At 51.3% G+C, this 26,371-nt stretch overlaps 1 protein-coding gene across 8 annotated transcripts in view; it reads left to right on the top strand.

Annotated features, from left to right (window-relative positions):
• MAP2K5 (mitogen-activated protein kinase kinase 5) overlaps nucleotides 1-22,595 on the top strand; it is a 235,746-nt gene extending 213,151 nt beyond the window's left edge. For 6 of the 8 annotated variants that reach the window (XM_045517039.2, XM_045517034.2, XM_045517029.2 and 3 more), the window contains one exon: nucleotides 22,144-22,595. Coding sequence is in view for 5 of the 8 variants with exons in the window: in XM_045517029.2 (XP_045372985.1) it covers nucleotides 22,144-22,248 (105 nt within the window). In the remaining 3 variants the exon portion in view is untranslated. Of the gene's footprint in view, nucleotides 1-17,487; nucleotides 17,833-22,143 lie in introns of those variants that run through there. The other 2 variants (XM_074366271.1, XM_074366270.1) reach the window with 1 other exon arrangement.
• The last annotated feature ends 3,776 nt before the right edge of the window (nucleotides 22,596-26,371 follow it).

Here is a 26,371-nt window from a genome sequence, read left to right as displayed (position 1 = left end):
CAAACCAGGAGCAAGCAGCTCCCAGACCAAGTACTGGAGTTGGAAATGCAGAGGCTAATGAAACACTCATATTGCCTTCCAGGAGCTTACAGCGCAGTGAGAAAGCGAGGCTTTCTCACAACCACTGCATCCCCTGCAGCTGGCACTGTGCACGGCCACAAGTAGCCGTTCAGTCATGTCTCTTGAAGAGACGATCAGAAAGAACTGAGTGAAAGACAGTCTTTCATTTGGAATGGGGGGAAAATATTGCAATTGTGTATCTGATAAGAGGTTAATATCCCAAATATATAAAGAGCTCATACAGCTCAATAGCAATAAATAAACAAACAAACCAATTAAAAAAATGGACAAAGGACCTGAATAGACATTTTTCCAAAGAAGATATTCAAATGACCAATGGGTACATCACTAGTCATAAGGGAAATGTAAATCAAAACCACAATAACATGTCACCTCATGTCTGTTAGAATGGCCATCATCAAAAAGACAAGAGATGACAGATGTTGGTGAGGATGTGGAGAAAAGGGAACCCTTGTGCACTGTTGGTAGGATTGCAAACTGGTAAGGCCACTATGGAAAACAATATGGAAGTTCCTCAAAAAATGAAAAATAGAAGTACCGTATCACCCAGCATTTCCACTTCTGGGATCATATCTGAAGGAAACAAAACACTATTCAAATAGATATCTGTACCCCCATGTTCATAGCAGCATTACTTATAATAGCCAACACATGGAAACGACCTAAGTGTCAGTAGACGCATAGATAAAGAAGTTGTATGATATTAGATACTCCCACACGCAATGGAATATTATCCAGCCGTAAAAAAGGAGATCCTGCCATTAGCAACAACCTGGTATTATGCTGCGTGAAATAAGTCAGACAGAAAGACAAATACTGTATAATCTCACTTATATGTGGAATCTTAAAAAATATATATATTATAGAAAACCAATTTGTGGTTACTAGCAGTAGAGGAAGGAGCAATTGGAAAAGGTAGTCAAAAGTACAAACTTCCAGTTATAAGGTAACCAAGTACTAGGGATGTCATGTACAACTTGATGACTGTACTTAACACTGCTGTGTGGTATATTTGCAAGTTGTTAAGAGAATAAATTCTAAGAGTTCTCTTTACAAGGAAAAACATTTTTTTCTTTTCTTTTGTACCTGTATAAGATGATGGGTGTTAACTTACTGTGGTAACCACTTCACAATATATGTAAGTCACATCTACACCTAAAACTTAACACAGTGCTGTATGGCAACTATATCTCGATAAAACTAGAGGCGGGAGGGAGTGCTAAATGATATAGAAGCGAAACTGTTGAGTGCCTTAAGAGACATGTGAACGAAGTAGCCTGGTCTCACAGAATAGGGAGCCAGACAGAGGTCTGGGTCCCTCAGGAAGGCAGAAGGGAGACTAAGGCTGGGACGACGGCCTGCAGGTGTCCACGCCAGCACAGACAGTAGGGGAATCAGAGGAGCAACAGCACAGGTGTGAAGCTGTGACCTCGCTCGTTTCTGTACCCCGGGCCGTAGAGCTGGAAAGGTGGGGTGGGGACGGTGTGGCCGACGACTGGCAGGTTGTGCTCTGTCCTCTGCATGTGAAGTCTGGGGAGGCTGAAGATGGACTCCAGCTCTAGTCTGTCGTGAACATGCGACAGGGGACACTGAGAAGAGCACTGGTCTGGGTATCAGAAGGCATGGTTTCAGGTGCAGCCTCTGCCTCTGTGAAACTGGGTAATCAGTAGTTACTCACTTAGCTTATCCAAGCCTCAGCTTTCTCATCTATAAAATGGGGGTAGGGTTACCAATCTTGAAGGATGAGGTTTTTTCCCTAATAAAATAGGGTTTATGAAAGTGTGTTTGTAAACTGTAAAGTGCCGGGCACATGTGGGACACTAAATCTTTGAGTCATGATCTGTCTCATCTGTCTCGTGTTCCTGGACATGTCTGGCTAGCAGTTTCTTAGAAGACAAGTGTGTTTAGTGGAACTCGATGTGACTTAGAACAAAGTATACGTATGTTGGACATTTACAGCTAGTGTCTAATGGATTGGTAATTTCTCAGAGGTGGGCAGACCTCTGTGGGTTATTCCTCCCCAGTCATGGGAAAGCCTTAACCTTTGTGTCTGTCTCTGTTACCCGTGAAACATAATGAGCATCTTGTGAGGGAATTACTGTGAAACCATCAGTTAATCAAGTATTTGTTGTCCGTGGGGTGCTGTGATGGGTTCAAAAGGAATATAAGAGACAGCCAGGTCCTCAAGGAGCAGACTGGACACACCCACGGGAGACATTCAGAGAAGGCGGGATGGGCCATGCTGACTTGCACGGTGTGAGGGCTCAGGGCAGGGCGGCCGACGGGCTCCATCATCACAGGAGGCATCTCAGCTCCAGCCAGACCTGGAGGATTGTTAGCATCTGTCTGAACGTGGGAATTAGACAGCAGCGGCTCAGCGGAGAGCCGGCTCCTCCCAGCCCCCACCCCATGCCCCACCCCCACCCCATCCTCCATCCCCACCCCCATCACCCACCCCATCCCCCCACGCCTCTATTAGCTGTCTGCTTAATTTCAAATATGTCATCACGCCTCTCTCAGCTTCAGGTTCCTTACCTATGAAAATGAGGGTCTCACGAAGGGGAGATTTTAAGAGTGAGATGAAAATGTGTTGCACACTCAGCACACCGTCTGGCATAAAACAAGTGCTCAATAAACGGTAACCATCATGTTATCATCGGCACTGCTGATAGCAAGAGGGAAGGTATCTCAGGAAGAAGGAACAGCACAGGCTGAGACCAGAGGAAACAGGACCGTGAGGAACACACCCTGGCCAAAGCAGAGAAGGCCCTTGGGATCGAAGGGAGTGAAGTTAGCTGGGTGGGGCGGATCCAGCCGGGAAGGGCTTTGCACACCGAAGAGGAGTGTGGCTGCCTGAGGCTGCTGTCCACTCTTAAGCTGGGTAGTGGCTACACGAGGCTCCACCACTGCAGGCAAAGGGGACACACAGGACTGATCTCAGATTGCTCCACGTGGACCGGACTCTCTGGCTGGAACTGATTTATGACTAGGGATGTCCTCACCCCCTGGCTGTTTCTGAAATTCTCCATGAAGGTCTCCAGCCAAAAGAATAGGAAGCCGAGTTCAGCGCCTGTAGCTTCTTGGCAGCGTGTCATTTGTCTCTCTTTCTGCATCTTCTTTGCAGTGTCCTTTCTGTCACTATCGGGGAAAATCATTAGTATGCTAATCTAGCTAGCCGTCATTTTAACACTGACCTTTGCTAACCTGCCTTTGCAATTTCAGGAACTACGTGTGACTTCTCTAAAAGTAACCTTAAATTGTAGTCTTGTAAGAATTCCAGAGCTGTATCCTTCACTCCTTCTTCTAATGAGGTTATGACCAAATGCTCATTATAATTGCTTTAGACTCCTTTTAATTTTCAAGCTTATTAATCATAAGAAGAGTTATTTAAAATTGCATAAATTAATCTTAGATTAAAAGCCCATCAAAGCCTCGAAACAATTAAGAATAAGTAGGATTTCCCTGGGGCAGCAAGTTTTATTTTAATATTGTAGTCAGGTGGATATCAGAACCTTGAAGTATGGTAGTGATTAATGTATGCAAAATTTAAATGAGATTTTTTAAATGGCAAATCTAAATCACATATTGACCTAACTGTAGGCTTTAACTGCATTGTCTGTCATATATTTAAACTGTTTACTAATCAACATTTTAATTACCGCGTGTGTTGGCAGACCCTAGGACAAATAAAATCTAGCATTTTAAAATGTTGCTGCAAATTTCTGTTATCTGAAAATAACAAGACTCTTTTATTGGGAAGAATGGAGGAATGAGAAAACAGAGCGAATCTCCCGCAGCAACGCGAGACTGGGCACAGTCCTGGGGTGGCGGTGGCGGCGGCGAGGGTTGAGGGGCGCTGCAGCATCCTTCCTGGCCCCCAGGCTCACCTTGTGATTCTGCTGGTCTGAGACAGCTACTTCTCCTTGGAGCAGCACCTGGGTTTCCTTTGAAGTTGATTCACATTTAATTAGGGAAACACTTCGCTTCGTGTGTTGGAGCCCCAGTTGCCAAGCATTGTTGACTTGAACGGCGTGGGTAGCCTGGGGTCCCTAGGCCCCCTCCCCTGTGGTGAAGTGGAGACAGGAAATTTCCAGAAATGTGATTGGATCCCAGTCGAAGTCAGCAGCTGATTGGCTGCCTCCCTCCCCCACCTCCTCCGTCAACTGCCGTCCTAGGCAAGGTGAAAGGTGGACTTGGGCTGTGTCAGAGTCTGCAAAGATTTTCTTTATTTTACAAATACCCTGTTTCGTTATTGAAAGTAGGTGGGTAAGAGGGTCACCGTGGACAATTTATCTCACCCCTCGAAACTTCAGTGCTCACTTCATGGCACGGGGAATAGTGACCACCGTGCTGTTTCTGTTTTTTCGTGAAAATCCAGACAAGGTAAAGCACTTAGCATAGAAGTTAGAAAACAGAAAGTTCCCCCAAAACATTTGATCTTGTTCCCATCATTGACTTTCTAAAACTAGTGTTAAAATTATGGCTAAAATTTCCCATAGTCCAGAAGGATGGATGTACAGTAAGCCTCCAGCCCCATCTCCGGAGTCAAGCACTGTTAATGGTAGCTTGTGTATCCTTCTAGAATTTTTAATTTTATTGCTCTGTACCTTGCTTTTTCACTTAATATATCTTTGAAATCTTTTCGTATCATGTGAAAGTCTGTCTCATGCTTTTTCGTGGCTGCGTGGTGTTCTGGAATATGGGTGTTCCATATTTATTTCACCAGCACCCTGCCATAGAACATTTTGGCCATTTCCAGATCTTTGCTATTAAGCTGGTGACCATCTGTGTATATACACATCTTTATAAACTGGGTATGAGACCCCAGCTCCCCCTCACCTCTTTTCATACTGAAGTATCAGGCTTTAATCCTTCCCAATCTGATCAGTGATAAATGGGATCTGGTTGTTTTCATTTTGCATTAAGTATGAAGTTGAACATTTTTTTTTTCATGTTTATTGGCCATTTGTATTTTTTGCACATAACTTTGCCCATTTTTCTGGTGAATAGGTTGTCTCTTCCTTCATCTTTCTGAGCCTTGATTTCCCCATCTAGAGACGCAGGGAGGCAGACACACCGTCTCCAAGGGCCCTTCTGCCTCGCCAGGCGTGGTCCAGGCCTGAGTGCCGCGGGCACCTTCTGTGCTACCGGAGGTGCCCTTCCGCTCATGACCTTGCCGGGCCAGCCTGGAGGCTGCGGTGCCAGTAGCTGCGGGTGAACTCCAGGAGGCTCGTTTCCTTCTTTTGTTCAGTTGTGCATCTTCCTCTCTTAGAAGGCAGGCTTGGAAATTACAGGGCCGAGCTGGGATTGAACTTCCGTTAAAGCTGCCTGTAGACAGCAGGAATATTTATTTTCTCTATTTGTTTTAAGCTGGGACGTCTGTGTGGTTTTCTCAGCACTGTCCTGATGGAGCCCTGACCAGCAAGCGTGCAATGCCCCTGGCCCTAATGTGCCATTAATGATAGGTTAATGTACAGTATAATGTTTTGGGGACTACGGGTTCATTACGCTTCTGAGTGTGAGGTCTTTCCACAGAGCGCCCAAGGTCCCATTGCATTATATCATGCAATAAAAATACCCTTTTCATATCACACACTAATAAACTGTATTTGAAATGCTGTCTGAGGGCACTGCCGTCTTGTCTGTAGGCTGTGCACAAGTGCAACAGTTGGGTTTCCTTTTTTTCTATTTGTGTTTTAGTTACACGGGATTCTGAACGCGGGGAAGTCTGCTCATTCCTGCTTTAAATGGGGGAGCAAGCTGGGTGTTGAGGCCTGAGGCTCAGAGAAGGAGCCACTCAGTGAGTGGTGAGGGTCTTTAATCCATGGAGAGCACGGCCCCTCGTCCTCCTCTGCCCGGCCACCCACACTGCATGCAGCTGTCAGGAGAGCTGGTCTAGTGCCTTCCAGATTTAGCACTGAGCATGTGTTAGGTGTGATAAAAACTTCCCCAGGAAAGAAGTGTGGTAAGTATTGCCAAGTCTGGGCCACTGCTGGTCATGACTATCGAGCTGTTTCCAGGAGAGCCTCCGTGTTAGGAATTTCATAGAGCCCTCCTGTCCAGTGGGTGCTGGCCTCTTTGTCTGACAAAGGACAAAGAAGTCCCCAGAGCTAGCAGGGAAAGCTGCCCCATAGAGAATGAAATCCACAGCCTTCCAGCAACCGCAGGCGAATTCCCTGCCCACGCAGACCGCACACCAAGAGCTCCGACCACCTAGGAGATCAGGGATGCAGCTGGGCTGGGGCAAGCATCGTCTTCTCAGACGCACGCAGTCCCAGTGCCCTTAAGTGTTATTCGTACCTTCCTGGGAGTTGGTATGATCAGATGGTTTTCTTCTCAGCAGTGAGCTGGCGGCAGAGGTAATTTTGAAGCTTGGGGACCTTTGAGAAAGGAGATTCTTCTCCATCAGAAAGGAAGAGGGCATGTGAATTGAGGGATGAGGCAGAGACTTAGAATTCCTCCTCTGTGCCTTGATCCAGGCAGACTGGTACCTGTGCTTTGTTGGGGGGAGGGCTGTTTCCGCCAACTGTAGAGTGTGGTCAAGAGTGACCCGCGAGCCCCGAGAACCTGGGTTCACGCCCAGGGTTGAGACTTCAGCTTGAAGCACAGTCCTTACCAGCTGGGAGCGCCAGTGTCTTTGCTTGTAAAATGAGCTAGCATCTCCTTCCTTCTGCCAGGGCTGGAGGTCGTGTGAAGCAGTGTGGGTGAGAGCACCTGACTGCTATCTGGCGTGGGCTCGGCGCGCACAACTGTCAGCTGTTAACGTTGCTGTTATGATCTGTTACAACCAAACGTAAAGTATGAAAACAGAACAAAAACATACTGTAACAAAAGGTGCAGGCTTTGGAGCACACGTCCTGTTCAAACCCCAGTGCTGCTTTAGCCAAATCACTTAACTTCTCTGAACCTGGTTTTTGAATCCACAAAGAGGTAATAACAGTCATGCCATCCCCACTACTTCGGGGGATTTTTGTGACAGTTCAGTTTGATGATGAGGTTGAAAGCACTCTGTGGAATGAAAAACGCTCCTCAGATGCTGGTATTTTCTCTCTCCCAATCAACATATTCGTACTGTGTTATCTTTAAATAAATATCCTTATGGCAAAGCCAATGAGGGCAGCTGATAAAAAAGATTCGCTGCTCTGTCCCCCTCCCCACCAGGGAGCATGTTGTGGCCCAGTTGTAGACCAGAGCAACCCATCTATCCCATATCTTGACTGCAGAGAAGCGGGGCGGACCCAGGACGGAGTCTCAGCTCCCCTGGGTTAGTGGGAGGAAAACCAGCTCCTGCTCGAGGTGGGGACGGTATTGCCTAGAACAGTGATCGAAAGATCAAGGGACCACGTACGTTGATGGGTTGAGTTGATCTGAAGTTGCCAACAAGATGATGGAAAGAAAAAATCAAAAGTTACTAAGACTGTCCTGCACATGCTGGGCCTTTTGGCTGCAGGCAAAGCCCCCTTAATTGTTAGGAGAAAAGGATTTAAGTTTCAAGGATAATCAGTTTTTCTTGTAAGGGTGGTAGGGTTGGAATAAACCTTTTGTTTTCCAATGTGGGGACTTGAGAACACTTACACTCTCAGGGGTTAAATCTGTCTTTAGGGCTACTAGGACTTGAAAAATGTTACCTTGTATCAAGAAAACCAGAAGTGACAAGTTCATTTAAAAAGCCTGGTTTGTCATTGTTTATCTAATTTTCAGAGTTGACACAGAAAATTAGACCAGCTGACACTCACTCGCTGACCGCCTCCCCGGCTCATTTCCCTGGGCCTTTCCTACCTGACCTTTGCAAGCGCAAGATGCTCCAAACCCCAAAATATAAAACTTCCCACCGAGTTTCCAAGTCGCCCTGCAGTCATTCCCAGATCCTGTCATAGGATGTCATCCCTTAATGTTATTATAAAAACAAGACGAGGTTATAAATCTGCTCTGTGAGGTATTTCTTTTTTCCTTCCGCTTTGACTATAAATCTTAGAAGTAATCAAGCTCTCTCCAAAGGAAGCCAAGATAAACTTGGGCCCTAAGTGGCCTCATACGTCTTTGCTGAATTCAGAGGATCTGAAGGTGTGTCTGCCCCGTGACATCACGCGACGCTGCAGACAGGCGGCCGGCGGAGTGCGAGCTCTCACCGTGTTTAACATTGACGTTGCAGAACTCAAAAGGGCAGCAAGTGTTCTATTCACCACCTTCCATGAATGAGCTACTCCGTAAGGAAATGATTCAGATAACTGAGCCTTATTCTTTCTAAAATCAAAACGTTAAAAAAAGATCACAGATAAAAGGTCTTAAACGTATTATATACGCCCCCGTCCTCTTAAACAGATGACACGCATCAGGATTTGGCGTTTTAGAAAATTTCCTTCCGAGCTATTTATTGTCTTGAATAAAGGCTTGAGGGACTAGCTAACAGTGAAGTGTTCAAGTTGTGGTTTAGCTTCCAGATTACTAGTCTTAGGTGAGGGTATCAAATTACGGTGCCCTGTAGTTACGCAAAGTGCCTGTAGACTTGAAAACAGGCCGTTTCACTCTTACATGGGAAATACACTGCCTCATAATGTTGCCTGTAAGTGCCCAAGTCTGAAACCACGTGACCACTCTGCTCTTGACTCAGTAATCAGAGGAGACTTGAAATTGTTGAAGTTTTGGTATTTTTCTGAAGGAACCAAATAAGCCATGAATGCGCCAAGACGAGCCCTGCGGCTCTAAAACCCAGATTCAGAGCCAGACGCGTAGACGCCTCACAGTGCATTCTGTATTGGATTTGATTGAATTGAAGTTTCCTTATAAATTGGAGCAGAACTAGCAGAAGCAGCAGGCTTGGAACTAAATAACTTTGTCCTTTGGTTTCATGAGGCTCTACAGGGAGGGCCTTTGCTAGCTAATTTGTAACCAGGTGGCGTGTGTGCCCCCTTAGACATTCATCGGGTGCACGACCAGCGACGCGGCCTCAGAAAACACAGGCCACACTGCTCACCGCCACAGAAAATGCATTTCTGGCTTCCGTACGCTTTAATTTTCTTCAACATTGCCTTGCAAACCACAGTAAATCAATAACTGAATAGTTTAAGTACCACAGTTCTTTGTGTTTTGTTTTAGAAAATATTGCTCAGGGCTAAAAGTAGGTTCTAGTGATGATTTTTATTTGTGGCTGGGATACAGAATGATCAGAATTTTCAAATGGTTTGCTTCCTTTTTGTGGATTTCCTGTAGGAAAAAAAAAAAAGAGGAGGGGGCAGTTTCAGATGGAAAATGGTCGCTGATAGCAGAAACTCGGGTCACTGGTAGTTCTCAGTCCTGCATTAAATTTATAGACCAGTCCTGGTAGCTTTGGGCTTTAGTATGCTTTTATTTCAAATTTTCCAAAAGGGCTGCCCCAGCCAGCCCCCTGGGCTCCCCAACACTCACCCCGACAGTAGCCCTTTCTACTGAATTGAGTGAGACTCAGATTTCTGGGGCATCATAGCTGGAAACAGTAAAAAAAAAAAAAAAAAAAAAAATTTAAAAAAAAAAGAAGTCACTTCAGTTAAAGTTATTTACCCAAAAGTTCGACATCTGGTGTCTTTAGCAGCTTTTCCTCGGTGTCTTTTGTTGATTTAATGTCATCAAAAAAAACTCTACTTTAGCTTCAGTCTTTGTGTGAATGGTTGTTTCTCCTTATTACGAAACTAGAAAAGCTGTTACTAAGATTTTAAGAGGTAACAGCCCTTACTTAATTGGATGCTTCTTGAAACGAGAGGAGGCAATGGATATGCAGTGTTTTGAAAAGTTAAAAGTGTGATACCAGGGCTGGAAACCTGTGATTCAGCTGCCAGCATGAGGGTTTGTCAGTGCTCGTTGGCACCTTCCAGTCGCCACCATTGTCACCCTTCCCACTGCCCCCACCGTCACTCACACACACACTCATACACACACACTCACACACACACACTCACACTCACTCACTCACACTCACTCACTCACTGTGTCTGCTGACAAGTCATCACTATGCATGTTCAGCTATGGTGGCCTCATATCATTCATCTGGTATACCCTTGTTATTTAAAATTTTTGCTAGATTGGTAGTTATGTATCCTTTTTTTCATTCCTAATGATGTTTGCTTGTGTCCTCTCTTTACTAATTTTGTCAGAGGTTAGTTCTTTACTAATCTTCTTCAAGAACCAGTATTTTATTGATTTGACCATCTCTTTGCTATCTTTCTGTTTGATTCCTTGGTGTTCATTATTTTTTTTCAGTTTCTGTTTTCTTTGGATTTACTTTTTGTTCTGTTTATAACTTGTCGAATTGAACACCTAACTCGTAAATTTCCAGGGTTTTTTTTCCCTTAATGTAGCCATATAAAACTATAAATTGCCCTCTAAGTACTGCTTTAGCTGCACCCCTCAGGTATTTACATGCAGTGTTTTCCTTGTCCTTCAGTCCTAAGTAATTTCCAATTTCAGTTAGGATTTCTTTTTTGACCCATGAATGCTTTAGGAATATTTTTTTATTTGCAAATACTCAGAGACGTTTTGTTGTCTTGAATTGTTGCCTACTTTCCATGCACTGTGGTCAGAGCCCGTGGCTGGGATACTATCAGATCTTCGTTATTTGCTGCGACTGCTCTGCTGCACTGTGGAGGTTTTTTTCAGTGTTCTCTCTTTGCTTGAAAGGAATGCGAGTCTCTAATTGTTGAATGCAGTGTCATCTTTACATCCTTTAGGTCAGATTTGTTCATTGTATTATTTAAGTCTTTTGTGGCCTTACTAATTTTTTACCTGATTTATCTATATTAATTTCTGGATGAGCTGTGTTAAAGCTCCTACTATTAGAATCTGTGGCTTTATTTCTCCTTGCAGTTTTGTCAGTATTTGCTTTAAGGTGGTGATGTCAGGGGCCTATATCAAAATGTTATGTCTTCACTTAAAAATGTTTCTTTTATTTGTATGTAATGACTCTATCTCTAATACATTTTGCTTTAAATTTTATTTTTGTCTGATATTAATATACCTATGCTATCTTCTTCTGGTCAGTATTTGTCTGCCGTGTGTTTTCCAACCCCTTTGTTTTCACCATTTCTGTGTTCTTTTGTTTTAAATGAATTTCTTCATTCTGCTATTGATGTTTTTAATTTTATGTAAGACTTTTAATTGATCACTTTAATCATCTATCTTTATTGCTTGTTGATATACTTGAATTCTTTCCCACTATCCTGTTTTATACTTTTTCTCTACTTTTTTGACTTTTTTCTCCTTTCTTCACTCTGTTAGATTAATTTTCTTACCTTTTATCCTTTCCATTGGTTTAGAAATTATATTCTATTTCTAGCCTCTGTTGGTTATCCCTAAGTTTTCTAACTTAATTTAGCAAAGTCTAAGGTTAATCACTAAATCTACCCCTCTCCCCAGCAATACTCAGCCTTAGGTTCAATCTCTTACCTTTATATTGGGTAGAACTGGCTTCAGCTGCATATGAGGAAAGCAAATAGCAGCTTAAATATGCAGAATAGATAAATAAAATCATACTGTATAGCACAGGGAAATATATACAAGATCTTGTGGTGGCTCACAGTGAAAAAGAATGTGACAATGAATGTATATATGTTCATGTATAACTGAAAAATTGTGCTCTACACTGGAAATTGACACAACATTGTAAAATGACTATAACTCAATAAAAAAAAATGTTTAAAAAGCAGCTTAAATAAGACAGCAGGGTATTTCCCACACATGTAAAGAAAGGCAGGGAGTAGGGTACACAGACCAGCTGGCAGCTTCTTCTAACTTTCCAACCAAGGGGCATTTGAGCTCCAGCCAGCAGGAATGAGGAAGGGTGGTGGAAGCACCCCTTCGTTTGAGGACAGTTCTAGGATTGGCACACAGTATATGTGCTCACATGGCGTTGGCTAAACCTAGCTGCAAGGGAGGCTGGGCACATGGCTGCTTTGCTGGGTGACACTGCTCCTTGTTAAAATGAGGATTCGAATCACTCAGGAGGAAGGGGGAGTGGATACTGAAAGGCAGCTAGCAGCCTCTGCCACAGCCTTTCTCCCCCAGACAGAAGGACCCTACAAGCGTCTGATCAGTCCCTTCCTCTGTCACGTCATCAGAGCCCAGGACCTCACTGTCATCTTGTTTCTAGATCTTCCCACTTAGCCATTTCTCTTGTTGGCATTTTATATAATCAGGGCCTGTTGCAATTTATCCACGTGTTTACCAGTTACGTCCTCCTCGTTCCTGTCCGATCTTTCTTCCTCCTGCTATGGTTTCTCTTCCTTTTGGAGGTACGTTGAGAGTTCTGTCAGTGAGGGTAAAACTGTCTGAGTTTGTGTTCTAGCATTCGCCCTAACTCTTGCTTCTTATTTAAATTGGGTAGAGAAGTTTAGACTGACAGCTTTTCCCAGGGCCTAGAAGATATTCTGTTGTCCTCTGGCTTCTCTACTTGCTGGTGAGAATCTGCTGGCTGCCCAGCCGCTGCCCTTTCTGGGCAATTTGTCTTTCTCTCTGGTTGCTTGTAGTATCTCTGTTCCTGGTTCTGTGCAGTTTCCCCACAATTTGTCTGGGTGTAGGTTTTGTTTTACTTATTCTATTTGGGGTCATTGTGATTTTTGAATCTGAAAATTGATGTCTTTCACCAGTTCTCAGAATTTTCAGCTGTTTGCCTCTTTGGACATTGTCCCTACCCTGCTGGGTCTGGGCACTTCCCATTCTTTCCTCCTTTTCTCTTTCACATTAAAAAAATTTTTTATTTTATTTTACTTTTTTTTGTTGTTGTTGTTAGTTTATCTCTTGCTACTTCATACTGCTCTGGGTAATTTTCTCAGACCTTTCTTCTAGCTTGCTAAGCCTCTCCTCAGCTATGTCCAGCCTACTGTTCTCTTTGTCATAATATCTCATTCTTAGTGTTTCAGTTTCTTCTTTTGTATCTTCAGTCTTTTCAAGTGTACTTTTTAAAACATTTCCTTCCCAATTATTTTTCCATTATCTCAGTTCTGAGAGCTCTCATCTTCCTGTGTGTCTTGTCTGCTGACTCTCATCCATGGTGAATTGTTTCCTCACATTTTGAAATTTCTATTTTAAGCTCATGCTGGGTGGGGCTTATTACCGTGGCAACAGCTGAATTCCAGAAGTGTTGGTCTGGAGTGGTTTTTCTCAGGCACCGGAGACACACTCCACAGAGTGTTGCTGGATCAACACTGATGTTACGCTAGTTTGTGGGCCTTTCGTCCTCATCCCGCCACAGTGATCCAGGGGACCCCACTGTGCACGAGGCTCAGCCTGCTCTCTGTATTCTTGGGTGGCCCTCTCGGAGCCACCTTGCACAGCACCCCCTCTGCTGACAGGCAGACTTTTCCTCGCTCACTCCCAGTGCAGCTGCAACTTTGCTCAGGGTCCCAGGCCAGCTCCCCAGGTGGGCCTTGCATCCTGCTTCCAATTAATTCTTCATATTTCCCACATCTTACATTCCTGGGACTGACAGCCTCCCTCAGGTCACAAGATCTCCACTCACATATTTCTACTTCTGGTTTTCAGCTCCCTCTTCATTTTTGGCACTTGTAGATTTCCTTCTTTCTTACGAGTTCACTTATTATGCTTTTTAAAAAGAAGTTCCATTTTATCTGGCATGGCTCGGAGTTTGTCGTGGGGAGGGCTTTTAGGCTGTCTCAGTCTCTTGTCATCTCTTCATTCACTCGCTGTCAGAATCACTCCATCCTGTTATGTTCAGCAAACCTACTGAGCGCCCACTGTGTGGCCAGAAACTGTGCTGGGGCTCGCCGTCTCTTCCCTCCCCTTCTGCACACTCACATGCCCACATATGCGTGCACACACACGCACCTACACACACAGCCCAGGTCTCAGAGTTTAAGGAAAAGGAAGAAGAAAGAGGGCAGAGAGAATCCATCCTTCTGAGCATTGTGTCTTTAAACCTTCACCACTCCGTAACCATCACACCAAAGGATAAACTGTGAATATCCAAATGCCTGTAACTGGCCCCCATATTCACTGCTTGGACCTGCTGCAGATTCAGCCTCTCGGACAGGAGTCCTCAGCATTATTGGAGCAAGGCCCCCACTCTCCTTCTGGCACCCTCACATCCTGACTTGTCTGGGTGTCTGCTCAGTCCCAGGCTGCTGCCTGCCCACCCCACCAGTCCCATCTGAGTTCCCTACAAGGCAGCCACCACAGCCCCCCTAACAGGGGCTGGTGGCACCATTCAACCACTCACATGAGTCAGCTCCTCCGACACACACTCATGAGTGCTGGCGTCCCAGTGTTTACCCTCTTCACGGTGGCCCCTGAAATCATCCTGTGCCCCCTCCCCACCCCCCACTGCTCCGGGCCTGTGTCTGCCTTGTACACACGGGCGGCAGAATGACTCACAGAGACCTCTGCTCTCCCGATGGGCCATTTTCTGACCAATTACTCTGTGTCGGAGCACATAGATCTGCCCAGATGAGAGGGGGAGAGCTCCTTGACCCCCATAGATGCCTGTGTACCGTCTAGGATGGCTAGAGGTAAGCAATTTGCTGCTAATAATTGAATATTTGGGACAAAACATCTATTTCGGTAGCCATTGTGCAGAATAAACTCAGGAAGGTTGATTGAAACGGCATGTCACAGCTGCAAACCATTTCTGAGGTCTTAAAAAGAAAATGAAGGGCTGGAAGGGGGCCCCGACCCCCAGCCATGGAAAAGCGTTAGGGATCAGAGGCTGAGCAGGCACATTTTCCGAACAAACGTGGTGCCCCAGAAAGCTTTGCAGGTGGGGCATCGGCCCAGGTGAGCCGGGCTGGGCAGGTGGGCAGATGCCACGCTGGCTCACAGGCCAGGCTCCACGCCCGCATCTCACGGCAGCTCCCCCGGTGCATTCTGCGTGGAGGAGTAAAAACCATCACTCACGCCCAGCGTGTGTCTGTGGAGCCCTGTCTGTGGACAGGCAATCCCCCAACCCACCCAGGAGGCAGAGCGAGCAAGGGTATTCGGTGGGAGCGGGAAGGCCAGCAAGCAACCTCCCCGCGTTCAAAACCAGCTGAGAAGCTGAGAGAGAAGCCTCAGGACATGACAGAGAGGAAGCGTCAGCTTTACTTCGATGAAATCTGAGTTGAAGGGTGTGCTTAGGGGTGTGGCCTGATGGGCCTTGCTGGGACCTGATCTCAGAGCCGGGAGGTGAGCAGCGGTCTGAGGCTGGAACGCAGCCTCCCTTCGGGAACGTGCTCCCAGCGTTGCCACTCCCCGCCGGGGGCGGGGCTTAGACGCGAAATGACATGAGTCCCTTCCTGGGGAAGGATGGAGCCGAGGACCGGGGTTCCCCTCTAGTCCTTCCAAAGCCCTCACAACTTCTGGGATGGCGAGGGAAGGCTTGCTGACTCAGTCCAGGGCTCCTCACCCCACACTGGGGCAGGTGGAAGGATTGCTGTGGAGGGGCCTCGCTTCTCCCTGTAGAGCCACCCTGAGGGGCTCCCCTGCAGCCTCAACCCCAGCCCCCTCCTTCCCTGACTCCCCGTTGATTAGCCCAGGGGAGCCCAGCCTGGAAGGAAGAGCCGACCCCAGGGACGGTCATGACTTACTAGCTCATGTGATTAATAGGACGGCTGCCCACTGCCCTGCCACTTGTCAGCAGCTTGGCACCCACTGGACACCTGTGCATCCTTCTCTACATTATTTAACTTCTCTGATCCGATGTTCTCTCCGGGGTAGGTAGGGGTTAGATGGGTAGTTTTGAAACTCATGCAGTGGAATGCTTTTTATGTAAAATGGATACAGAAACTCAATATAGGGGGAGAAGGGGGGGTAGCATGAGTGTGGTAGTATTCGTTGTAGACACTTCTTTATAAAGGCATCCGTGAGACTTCTCTTGAAGGACACACAAACCTGGGAGCTGGCGTCATAGGTGATGGACACAGTCTAATATCCGCACCAGCATTCTGCTTCTCTGTGATGCCGTCTCAGAAGCCCCATATCAAGGAAATCCTGACTCACCTGCTTGCCTTCGCTGCTTAGGCGTTTGTTAAACCCATGTAGAAGCTTAAAAAAGGAAAAGCAGGAAAGTTATTGTAGAGTTTCATTGCTGACAGCAGTAGTGGCTGTTGATGGCTTGCTTATGGTAAATCAGGAGGTCAGACAAAAGGGACTCCAAGCTTGCAGGAGCTGACGCCACTGGACACTCCAGAGCGGGCCTGACCCACATCCCTGGCTGGGCAGACACACATGCGCTGTGGGCTCAGTGCACCCGGCCCCCGGTGTGGTACCCACAGTTTTATAGCTACGTGCAATGTGCGTGGACATCACAGCCCTGAGTTCTGTCAGATGCCCAGCGCACCACCACAGCCTTCCCAGGGGCCAGCTCGGGGGTAAGCAGGCCAGTCATTCCCAGAGATCTCACAAGCAGGCTGACTGTTCTAAGGGCTGCAGAAAACCGGTTAACATCGCAATGCCGGGCGACACGTGGCCACTGTTCAGTGTCACCTTTAGAGTTGAACACAGTTGAGTGTGTATGTTCTTTTTTAATTAGTTTTTTTTAACAAGTATAGCTTAAAATATCTTAATAATTTGAGTCAAACATCTGTAGAAGCCCCAACACACCTCACACCTCATGGCCCTGCTGGTCTCTGGGGTCCCATCCGATCCTGCCAAGCCTACACTATTGCCGAGAGAGGAACAAAGTGTTACCCCTGCCACGAGGGCTGGACCTCCAAAGAGACACGCAGAGAGCCTTCGAGCAAGGCTCCCAGGCCCAGAGCGAGAAGGCAAAGTGGTGGGCAGTGCGTGGGCATTGGCCCCTCTGGCCTCTCAGGGACCTCTTGCCTTGCCTCGGACGTCTGCTGATGGCGGGCCTGGCCCTGCGCCTCGCTGGAGTGCCTGCTGGTCTCTACTTGGTTTTGACTTGGCCAGGGTGCGACTGGGCTGGGCTTTCTTGCTTCAGCGGACTCGTGGGTCCTTGGCATTCTGTCCCCTGCAGCATCCTTGGTGGGAGAGGAGGTGCCTGGTGACTTGGAGCTCGTCCTGAGGGAGGGGAGTCCTGTGGTCCAGAGAGGTCCCCAAGGAGCCTAGAGCAGCCTCCGCTCGTGAAGCCTTCTCTCCGGGCCCGCCCACCCCCCGCCCACCCCAACCCGCAGTGCATCTCTCCTGGGAAGGGCCGTAACCTACTCGTCCATCCAACCAACTTCCCCTGGTGGTTCCTCTGTGATTAGCACTGCCCTGCCCTCAGGTGGCTCCCAGTCTCGTGCAAGGATAAGAAGGACTCAGATGATGCTAACACAGCAGAACAAGGGTGTGCTCTTGCTTGGACAGCTCTGTTCTGGGAGGGATGGCACCTGCTGGGAGGAGATGTGGAGAAAGGCCCCGCCGAGCAGATCCTGGGTTTGGGGTGCAGTCTGCTGCCTGCCAGGCATCCTATTTCTCATTGTTTTTTTCCTCCCTTATCTCTAGGGTATGTAGTCTCTGTAGCCCTGGAAAATTTCTTCTTTAGATTCTAGACCCACCGAGAAGGAACAGAGAACCAGGGAAGCCGGAGCTATTGGCTGCCTGCTTCTGCGGCTCTGAGGGCCAGCTGTCCTGCGGGGTGGACGTCACCATCCTCCAGCCCTGGCGCTGGTGAAGCCGGACAGAATAGCAGCTGACGGCTTGAGCTCTGGAGAAAATGCCACGTTCAGGCACTGCAGTCCTGGACAGATTCCTTCATCTTTCTGTGCTTTAGCTTCCTCCTCTATAAAATGGGTGCGATATAATTCTTAATAGAGTTGATGAGTATTAAATAAATTACTTGATTTAGCAGTACCTGGCACAACTTTGAGGAGGGAGGATACAGTGTGCCTTTTTGCCACCAGAATTTCAGTTTGTCGGTTAAAAAATTACTGGTTAAAAATAATGAACCACATTTTCTTTTCAAGAAGTGGAAATTTAAGACTCACTGTGCCCGACCTCGTTGAGCACAGTAGCGCAGTGTCCCCGTGGCAGAAAGCCGTCCTGGGCTCAGACCTTAACTCTGCCACGTCCTCTGCGCTCTGAGACCTTGCCCCAGGTCGCACTTACTGGTGTCTTGGTTTCCTCTGTCAGTGAATGGGCCTGCTGGGTCGGTTCAAGGCCACGTAACCAAGGCAGCCAGAAGGGCGCAGTGAATAGATGCAGACAGAACCGGCGGGTGACTTTTTCCTGCCGCAGGCCTACGGCTAATTGAGGCCCTACTACGTGCCAGGTGCTCCAGCAGGCCGGCAGCCACACTGGCAAGTGATGAAGTGATTCACGTGCACAGAGTTCTTTAGGGGCTCGTACAAGAGAAGAAACTGCAGAGACCCCAAATAGGTCAGTTCCCATTTGGGAAGGAACTCAAAGCCCAGCTAAGGGCAGAGAGTGAGGTGTCAGTGAAGGAGCCCTGGCCTCAGCCTCCGGCCACACCTGCCCCCCACCCCGGCGGATGGCTCCCCGCCTCCACCTCCTGTGCGCCCAAGGGGTGCTGTCCACGTAGGGAGGTCCTGTGGTCAGTCGTCAGGAAGGCATCTCGTATGAAACGGGCAGGCATCAGTTGGAGACGTTATTACGGAAGTGGGGAGCCAAACTCTGGTGAGACTACAGCCCAGGAGAGGAGATGGACTGACCACCCCGGTTCCTCTCCTTCTCGAGTTACTGGCGAGCCCCGGCGGCTCCTCGGCCCGCGGTGGGGTGGGGGCCGCGCCCACTGTGGTTGGGGTTGCCTCGCCTCCCTCGCTCTCCCCTGTGTCCCACTTTTGGCTCCATCCTGCCTCCTGCAATCCCATCCTTTTCCCTTCATTATGTCTCCATCTTCTGTGGCGAAGTTTGTGGACCATTATACTTCAACCCTCGCCGGTTTAATTGTCGCAATTGGCCCTGAGAGAATCCGGGAAATGAGAGTGGCTCCCACTGCCTGGTGATGAGGCCAGTGAGATGGTTCAGCAGCTCCAGCCTGGCACGCTCCCCGCCAGCCTCTGCAGAGGAGCGGCTAACCCGCTGTCTGTGCGGGAGACGGAGGCCTGGGTGTCCTGGGCGGTCACCTTGCGTGGGGGGTGCTCTTCATGAGCAGGATGTGGGTGTCCTGGCTCCAGGGAGATGGGACCACGTCAGGGTCACAGGGGATGTACCCTGAGAATGTACTAAAGCAGAAACCAGAAGACCGGAGTTCAGCCCCAGCACTTAAGCAGTCACATCGCCTCCCCAGGCCTCAGTTTCCTCGTCTGTAAAATGGGGTGATGGTATACTTTCCCTGCTTCCCACACAGGGCTGGGCTGATGGGAGGAGAGGGAGTCAAGTCAGAGCGACAGAGTGTTCTCCCAGGGTGTCCCGGGGTGGTGCTCACAGAGGTCAGGACCCCGTCTCGTGCCAGGCGGGCCTGAATCACGTGGCAGAAATAAGGCGAGGGGGAATTGCAACCTGGGTGTTGATTCTCCTGCCTCTGCCTGCCCAGTTCAGCCCAGGGAGAGCCCCAGGTGGTGGGTTTGGGTTACAGACTTGTGATCCAGTCCCAGCTGTGGGAGCCCAGGCAGGTCCACCATGAGCCTGCGGTCTCCACTTCCTCTTCTGCAAAGTGGGGGTTGTCGTGCCCATCTTTGTGACTCAGTGCCTCCACCCCAGACTGTGAGGTGCACAGGGAGCCTGGAGACAGAGATGCTGCCAGGCCTGGCCCCTGGGGTCCCTAGTGCCATCTCCACTCTGCTTCCCTCTCTACAACTCTCTGTGCTCACTCCCCACACAGTGGCTTTCTCAGTGTGTCTGTCACATGGTGGGCCAGGAGCCTACAGCTCCCAAGATCACCTGGCACAGCCAGGATGCCTGGAGAGGCTGGGGTCTCCCCTCCGAGTCTGTCTCTCTCCCTTGTCTTCCTCCCTCTGGGGTTCCCCTTCCCAGCCCTCGCGAACCCCTCAACAGTGGCTGGGGACAAAACCGCTTGTCTAGGTCACTCCCGTGCAGGGTGGTTTAGAGCATCAGGGGTACACAGGAGACGAGGGCCGCCTCCCAGGCAAGGCGGGCAGGAAAGGGGCAGAGTCTCCACCAGAGCGGCGGGGGCCGACCCTCTCCTCCTCCCCCGCCCGGGGCACCTGGGCACAGCGCTCCCTGCCGAGCGGCCAGCAGCCTGCCCATAACTGGAGGAGCCTCCTCTCTCCCCTCCTGCAGTTCCGCTCTGCTTGTTGCTGAACAGATGATAACAGAGATGGAGCATATGGCCCCCAAAGTCACCAGGCATTCTGGGAAAGTGACACTGTGCTACCCCGGGCTGGGGGGGAGGGGCCCGTCGGCTCCGAGCACAGCTTCTCCCTTTGTTCTTCAGAAGGGCGCAAGGTCGCCTCCTCTGAGCCTCCTGGAAAGGAAACGTGCACACTGACTCCAGGAAGAATCCCCTCTGTCAAGGCCCCGGTTTAGGGGGGCACGCACAAGGTGGGGTTATGTATATTGGGATTGGGGGAGGGAGAGCATATGAGAAACGAGACGGAGCCCCACCCAGGCCTGCGCCTCCTGCGGGGCATCCACCCAAGCTGACCCCCAGCGCCCTTCCCCCGCGGCAGTCTGCGCTGGGCGCCTGCTCCCTGCCGGGGAGGGGGCTGCAGGTGTGTTGGGAGCCACGTACAGATCACAGGGGGCACCCAGCTGGGCACCGGGCCCAGCTCTCCTGTGGCCTTGGTGAGGCCCTGCCCTGGGTTGGGTGCCCTTTGCATCCTCTAAGCCGAGTTCCCTTCCTCCTTGCTCCCTTGGTAGTGTTCTGTGTGCCTCTGAGCTACACCCGTGCAGGATGCTTCTGGGGCTGATTTTTTCTTGTCTGAATTGGGGAAACTGGGTAAGGGACACGGCGTCAGCCCCGAGTGAGGAAGCCTGGATATCCTTCCTTCCCGTCCTCAGAGACATCTTAGGTCTGGCCATGCGTTTCCCTCCCCCACCCTTGTCCTTGACTGCTCCCAAAGACGGTAGGGTCTGGGCATCCCAGGCATCTGGGCCCTGGGCCCAGTCGCTTCCAGCCATGTGACGAGCTCCTTGTGGGACAGCTGGGGGCTTCAAGCAGGTTGCCAGGGGCTGGTTGTCCCCAGGGCTGCAGGTCAAGACTGGAATGTACAGGGAAGCTGCCTCAAAAGCCCAGCCTGGCCAGAGGGGAGACCAGAGGGGACCCAAGGAGGGCTCAGGAGGCAGGAGGGAGCGGGGAAGCCGGAACTGGATGGAAGGGAGAGAAGGGGCTGGGGGTCCCCCATTCTCTCTGCTCGCCCGCCCACCGAGGCTCCCTGAGCCTCAGGCTACAAAGCTTTTGGTAGGAGAGGAGGCTGCCAGGTGTGTGTTCCTTAGCAGAGAAGCACTTGGGGAAGTGGAGGGAAGAGAATGCTTTGCCATTTTCCTTTCACCTTTGACCTGTGGCCAGGGTGAGCCCGCGGCTACCCCTGCTATCTTCCGACCTTCCCTGGAATCTGCGGAGGAGGCCCTCAGATTGGGAGCAGACATCTTCCTCTCCAGGGCAGCAGGGGAGGGGGCTGACTTAAGTATAACCTGGCCTGCCTGCAGGCTGATTAGGTTGGAGCCCGAGATGGCCTCGGGGAGACTGCGCCGCCCTCCAAAGTCCCGTCCCTGGTCCCCAGCTTCCCACCAGGAGCCAAGCCAGCACATCCTTCCTCTCCCTGACTCTTTGCCTTCCCTCCACCCCAAAGATGGTGATTTGTTCCCAGGAGAGCTTGAGACAAAAAAGAAAGCTGGGGTTGATGCAGCCTCTGAAAACCAGGTGATCCTCGTCTCTGGGCAGCAGCTGGACTGGACCGCTGGCAACTCAGGAGCCAGGCCTCGCTGGCCAGCTGTTACAGCGATGCTGGGCTGAGGAAGGGCCAGGCGGTGTGGAGTTAAGACAGGCCCACAGTCCTGGGGACCTTCCAGGCCGGCTGGAGTTTCGGGAGAAGGTAGCGGAGCACGAGGCCGAGTGAGCGCCCCAGACGGGCTTGTCCGTGCTCCGCCTCGGGCCTCAGTCGTCTGGGCTGTGGAACGGGGCTGGAGCTGCCCTCCTCACTTCACAGGGCCTCTGGGGAAGGCTGAGAACAGGCCTTGGAAAGTGTGAGGTGCGGAGTCTGGGGAACGGGCATCACTGCTTCCTCCTCTTCCCCACAGGGCCACCCGTTCATCGTGCAGTTCAACGATGGGAATGCCACCGTGGTGTCCATGTGGGTGTGCAGGGCGCTGGAGGAGAGGCGCAGCCAGCAGGGCCCGCCCTGAGGCTGCAGGGGGCGCCCGAGAGCCCAGGACTGGTTACCAAGGGAAACGCCACCTTCTGCGCCCTTCTCCGTTTGCTGTCTGCGCCAGAGGAGCTTTGCTGGACCCAGGCCTCCCCGCTCTCACCTTCGACTCGGCTGGTAGATGGTCTTGCCTTGGGAGCCCTCCAGGGAGCCCTCACCCGCCTCAGGTCCGGAGGCCTGGCTGGCAGGGTGGGCAGAGGGGTCGGGGCATCGAGAACGGAGGCCCCGGTGCCCTCACGCCTCTTCCTCTCCCCTAACATTCTTCTTTGTAAAAGGTCAGGCCCCGTCGGCATCGCTGATGGGAATAAAAGTGTTACTGCTCTGTGACCGCCTCTCCCCATGAGGGCTGGGCTGCGTGGGGAGTCTGTGACCCACCCAGGGCCGGGGGTGGGGCGGGGGACCCCACTTCAGTGGGAATGTGTGTGGCAGTGCCAGCCCCCTGGGCCCGGGCTGCCCTTCCCTGGGGACCTGCAAACTTTGGGAGTGCTCCCCGCACTTCCGTGATGAGGCCCGTGGCCCGGCTCGTTTGACAGATGAAAAACTCAGGCATGGAGGCCCCTGAACCAAGTCCCACCCACCGCGAGGAGTGGCCAAGCCAGCACGGGAGCTGAGCTCTCAGGACCCCCGGCGTGTGCTCCCTGCTGGGCTGGAGTTGGTCTGTCCCCACCCTCTAGGGCCAGGAAGTTCCAGCAGTGATCTGACCTGGGGCCGTGGGTGAGGAAGGAGACCAAGAGTCGGCAAAAGGCCCCAGGTGGTTCTGAGAGGCCCTTCTTCCCTGCCACCCCCACACCCCACCACCCCTCCTCTCCACAGCAGGCTGCCCCGCACTGCCCTTGACCCCACGCCCAGCGAACCTCATTCACCTCCAGCCACTCACAGCCATCCTGTCAAGTAACCCTCTCAGTGAGCCGACAGGTGAGTGTGTTACCGCCATCTTACAGGTGAGGAACTGAGTCTCAGTGAGGCTCAGGTTCCCACTTGGAGGTCTAAGTGACTTCCCAGCACAGCCAGAAGCAACCTCCGGATGCCACACACACATCCAGAAGCTCACTTCCTCTATCACTTTCCCAGCTCCACCCTCCCAGGGTCCAGTCTGACACCCTGGGGCGTGGCCTTGCCGCCTTTGTCCTTCACGGCCCACCTGGAAGTCCTGTTGTCTTTGCCTTCAGAGTGTCCTGATGTCACTGCCTCCCATCCGCATCCGAGGCGCCTGGACCACGGCAGCAGCCTCCTTACCAGGCTCCTGTTCCCACCTGCCCCCTGCGGTCTATTCTCCACAGCCACTAGGGGGAGCCAGTTCAAAGGAGGTGGGTCATGGCCCTCCCGGCGTGGCACCTCCAGGGACTCCAGCTGGCTCAGAAGACAAGTCAAAGACCCAGCAATGGCCCCTGTGCAGTCTGCCCCATTATCTCTGACCTCAGCTCCCATCACCCCCAACTCTCGCTCTACTCCAGCCACCTGGACCCCCTACTGATCCTTGAACGCCCAGCACACTCCCCGCTCAGGGCCACAGCACAGACATCCACTGACCCCCGAAGCGCTCCCTCCAGAGTGTAGGGCTGTGGGGAAGCCTCTGACCGGCCCCAGACCACACCTCCCACGCCCCCTTGCATTTCACAAGGGCCACGGGACTGGTTCTTGTCAGTTGAAGCAGATGGTGCGTTGCTTCCTGGCCAAGAAGCTTAAGATGCAGGTGTGCCTTCTCTGCGACCCCTCTCCCCATCCTCCTGCCAAATGGAAAAATGACCGTGGCGGGAGCTGGGGGAAGGCTGAGCTGCAGATGCACAAGGGCAGACTCTGGTCTGTTTCTGTTTTCTTCACATTGTACCTACCCCCTCACCCCTGTCCCAGTGCCAAGAATAGAGCCTCACCTCACAGGTGCCCAGTAAGTGTTTGTCAGCAGTGGCAAGTGGCAGGGCTGTGATTCCAGCGCTGCTCAGTCCTTTGCCCATGAAGGGCTCAGCCCACGTGAGGCATCCTTTTGTTTCCTGGGGCAGAGTTGTCATGTTCTTGGTAACGCTTTTCAAGGTGGTAGAGGCCTCCAGCTGCCCCTGGGCGTCAGGCAGAGCGTCCACCCCCTTACTGAGTGCCTGCTGCGTCCCTGGGGCTGGGAAGGTCCCAGGGTGGGTGAGGCCCGGCCCATCAAGGCGGCTGCTCCCTGGGTCAGTGCTCAGAAAGAGCTGCAAGGGGCATGTGTTAGGGACTTTTCAAGAAAGGGTGCTCCCCAGGGCCTGCCCTGCCCAGAACGTGAACCAGCCACCACCTAGACGTGAAGTGCATCCTTGCTTCGAGGAGATATGCCCAGCCAGCCGGTCCCCCAGCCCTAAGCCAGGGGAGGGAAGGAAAATGAACAGGAGTCCCCTGCCAGCCCTGTGCTGACGGCTTACTTTATCTTGTTTAATCTCTGCATCAATCACACGAGGTAGGTGTATCATTAATCTGCCCATTTTACAGATGGAGAAACCAAAGCACAGAGAGGCCAAGAGACTTGCCCAAGGACACCCAGCAAGTTAGTAGCAAAGTACCCTTTGGAACTCAGAGCCACACTCTTAACCGTGGCTCCAGAAGTCAGCTCCACAAGCACCACATGTGTACATGTGAGCACACATGTACCCTGTCCTCTGGAACAGAGTTTGCGCACGAACTCTGATGTATCAGTTCCTTTAGAGTGAAGCCGAGGGATCTGCTCGGTGGGCACCCCCGGGACACAGAGGCAGGGACCCCTCCCATGGCACTGAGAAACACTGCTCTAGAGGGTGTGTTGAGGCCCTGGACCTGGAGAGCAGCTTCCAGGGTGACCTTGGACAAAGCACGCTTCCATCTGAGCCTCGGTTTCCTCATCGGTAAATGCAGGGGTTGATTCTGCAGAATCCTGGAGGTCCTCCCAGCCCTGATGTTCCAGAACAGGGGTTCTTGCCCTTTGGGGCCATGGACCACCACGAGCATCCCACAGAAGTGGCAGACCATTGCCCGAGAATAATGTGCACCCACACACACACAAACGCACAGTGTTGTCCACAACTTATGGTTCATGGAGCCCCTGGGACCCACTCACTGGTGGGCGCCAGGCCTAACACCCCAGCTCTGGGTTGGCCCCAAGGTCTAAGTTCCTCTGTGGTTCAGTCTTGGGAAGATGGGGAGCTGGGCGACCCCTGAGGGCTCTCCTGCAAAGATGCCTCTGCCTGGTGGGCAGGGCCCTCTTTGGCCCATTTAGGCCCAGTCATCCCCCTAGTCACCCTTGACAGCCCTGAGGCCAGGCTGCCCTTGCCCTCAGGGTCATGGAGGACTGAGACCTGGAACACAGAGGGGCAGGAATGAGCTCTTCCCACAGGATGCCACCTCAGCCACCCTCCCCCTGCCCGTGTGGCCAACTTCCACCCCTCCCTCGAGGCCCCTCTCAAAGGGCACTTCCTCTTGGAAGCTTCTCTCTTCCCTTCTTAGGTACAGACTGAGGCTCCTGGGGTCCATCACCCCAGGACTTGGCCAGGGCAGCATGTGGAAGGTGCTTTGAGGTACAGGAGGGCCAGAGGGAGAGCTGGCAGGACGGGAGGGTCAGGCCCGCAGGCCGCCTCCCCAGGCCTCATCACTGTCCTATTCTGAGCCCTCACTCCAAGCCCCAGTGACACCCACTGGCCTTCTAACCAGAGCCTCCTGGAGACCAGACCCCCATGGGATGCAGCCTCGGCTTCCCTGAAGGGGGCTGTTTGTGGTACACGCTGGGCCTCATGGAGCCCCCAGGTCATGCTGGAAGGTGGGCGCTGCTCAGATGTGGAGGCGAGGAGTCCCCTCAGCACTCAGCCCACTGGACCTTCCTTGTCCTGCCCTCCTGCCCAATGAGAAGTACCAGTTGTGGGACCCCAGGGCTTTGAGCATCCTCCAAGAAGGCAGTGGGGCCAGGGGGGCCAGGCTGGGACACTTCTTCCCCACATGCGGTCAGACAAAGGCCTTGTGACCCAAAGCGGTGTGACCTAGGGCCCAGCCCAGCTGGGGGCAGTCAGGCCAGTGCAGGGCAAGCTGGACACTGCAGCCTGGCTGGGGAAGCTGTGGGTGCCCTGCCTGCAGGCCTGGAACCTGGGGCCTTGTGCTCGAGCTGAACAGACCCG

Source organism: Camelus bactrianus, chromosome 6 (assembly GCF_048773025.1).
Source record: "Camelus bactrianus isolate YW-2024 breed Bactrian camel chromosome 6, ASM4877302v1, whole genome shotgun sequence".
In the NCBI taxonomy this organism is placed as follows: domain Eukaryota; kingdom Metazoa; phylum Chordata; class Mammalia; order Artiodactyla; family Camelidae; genus Camelus; species Camelus bactrianus.
This window is presented reverse-complemented; position numbering and strand designations above follow the sequence as displayed.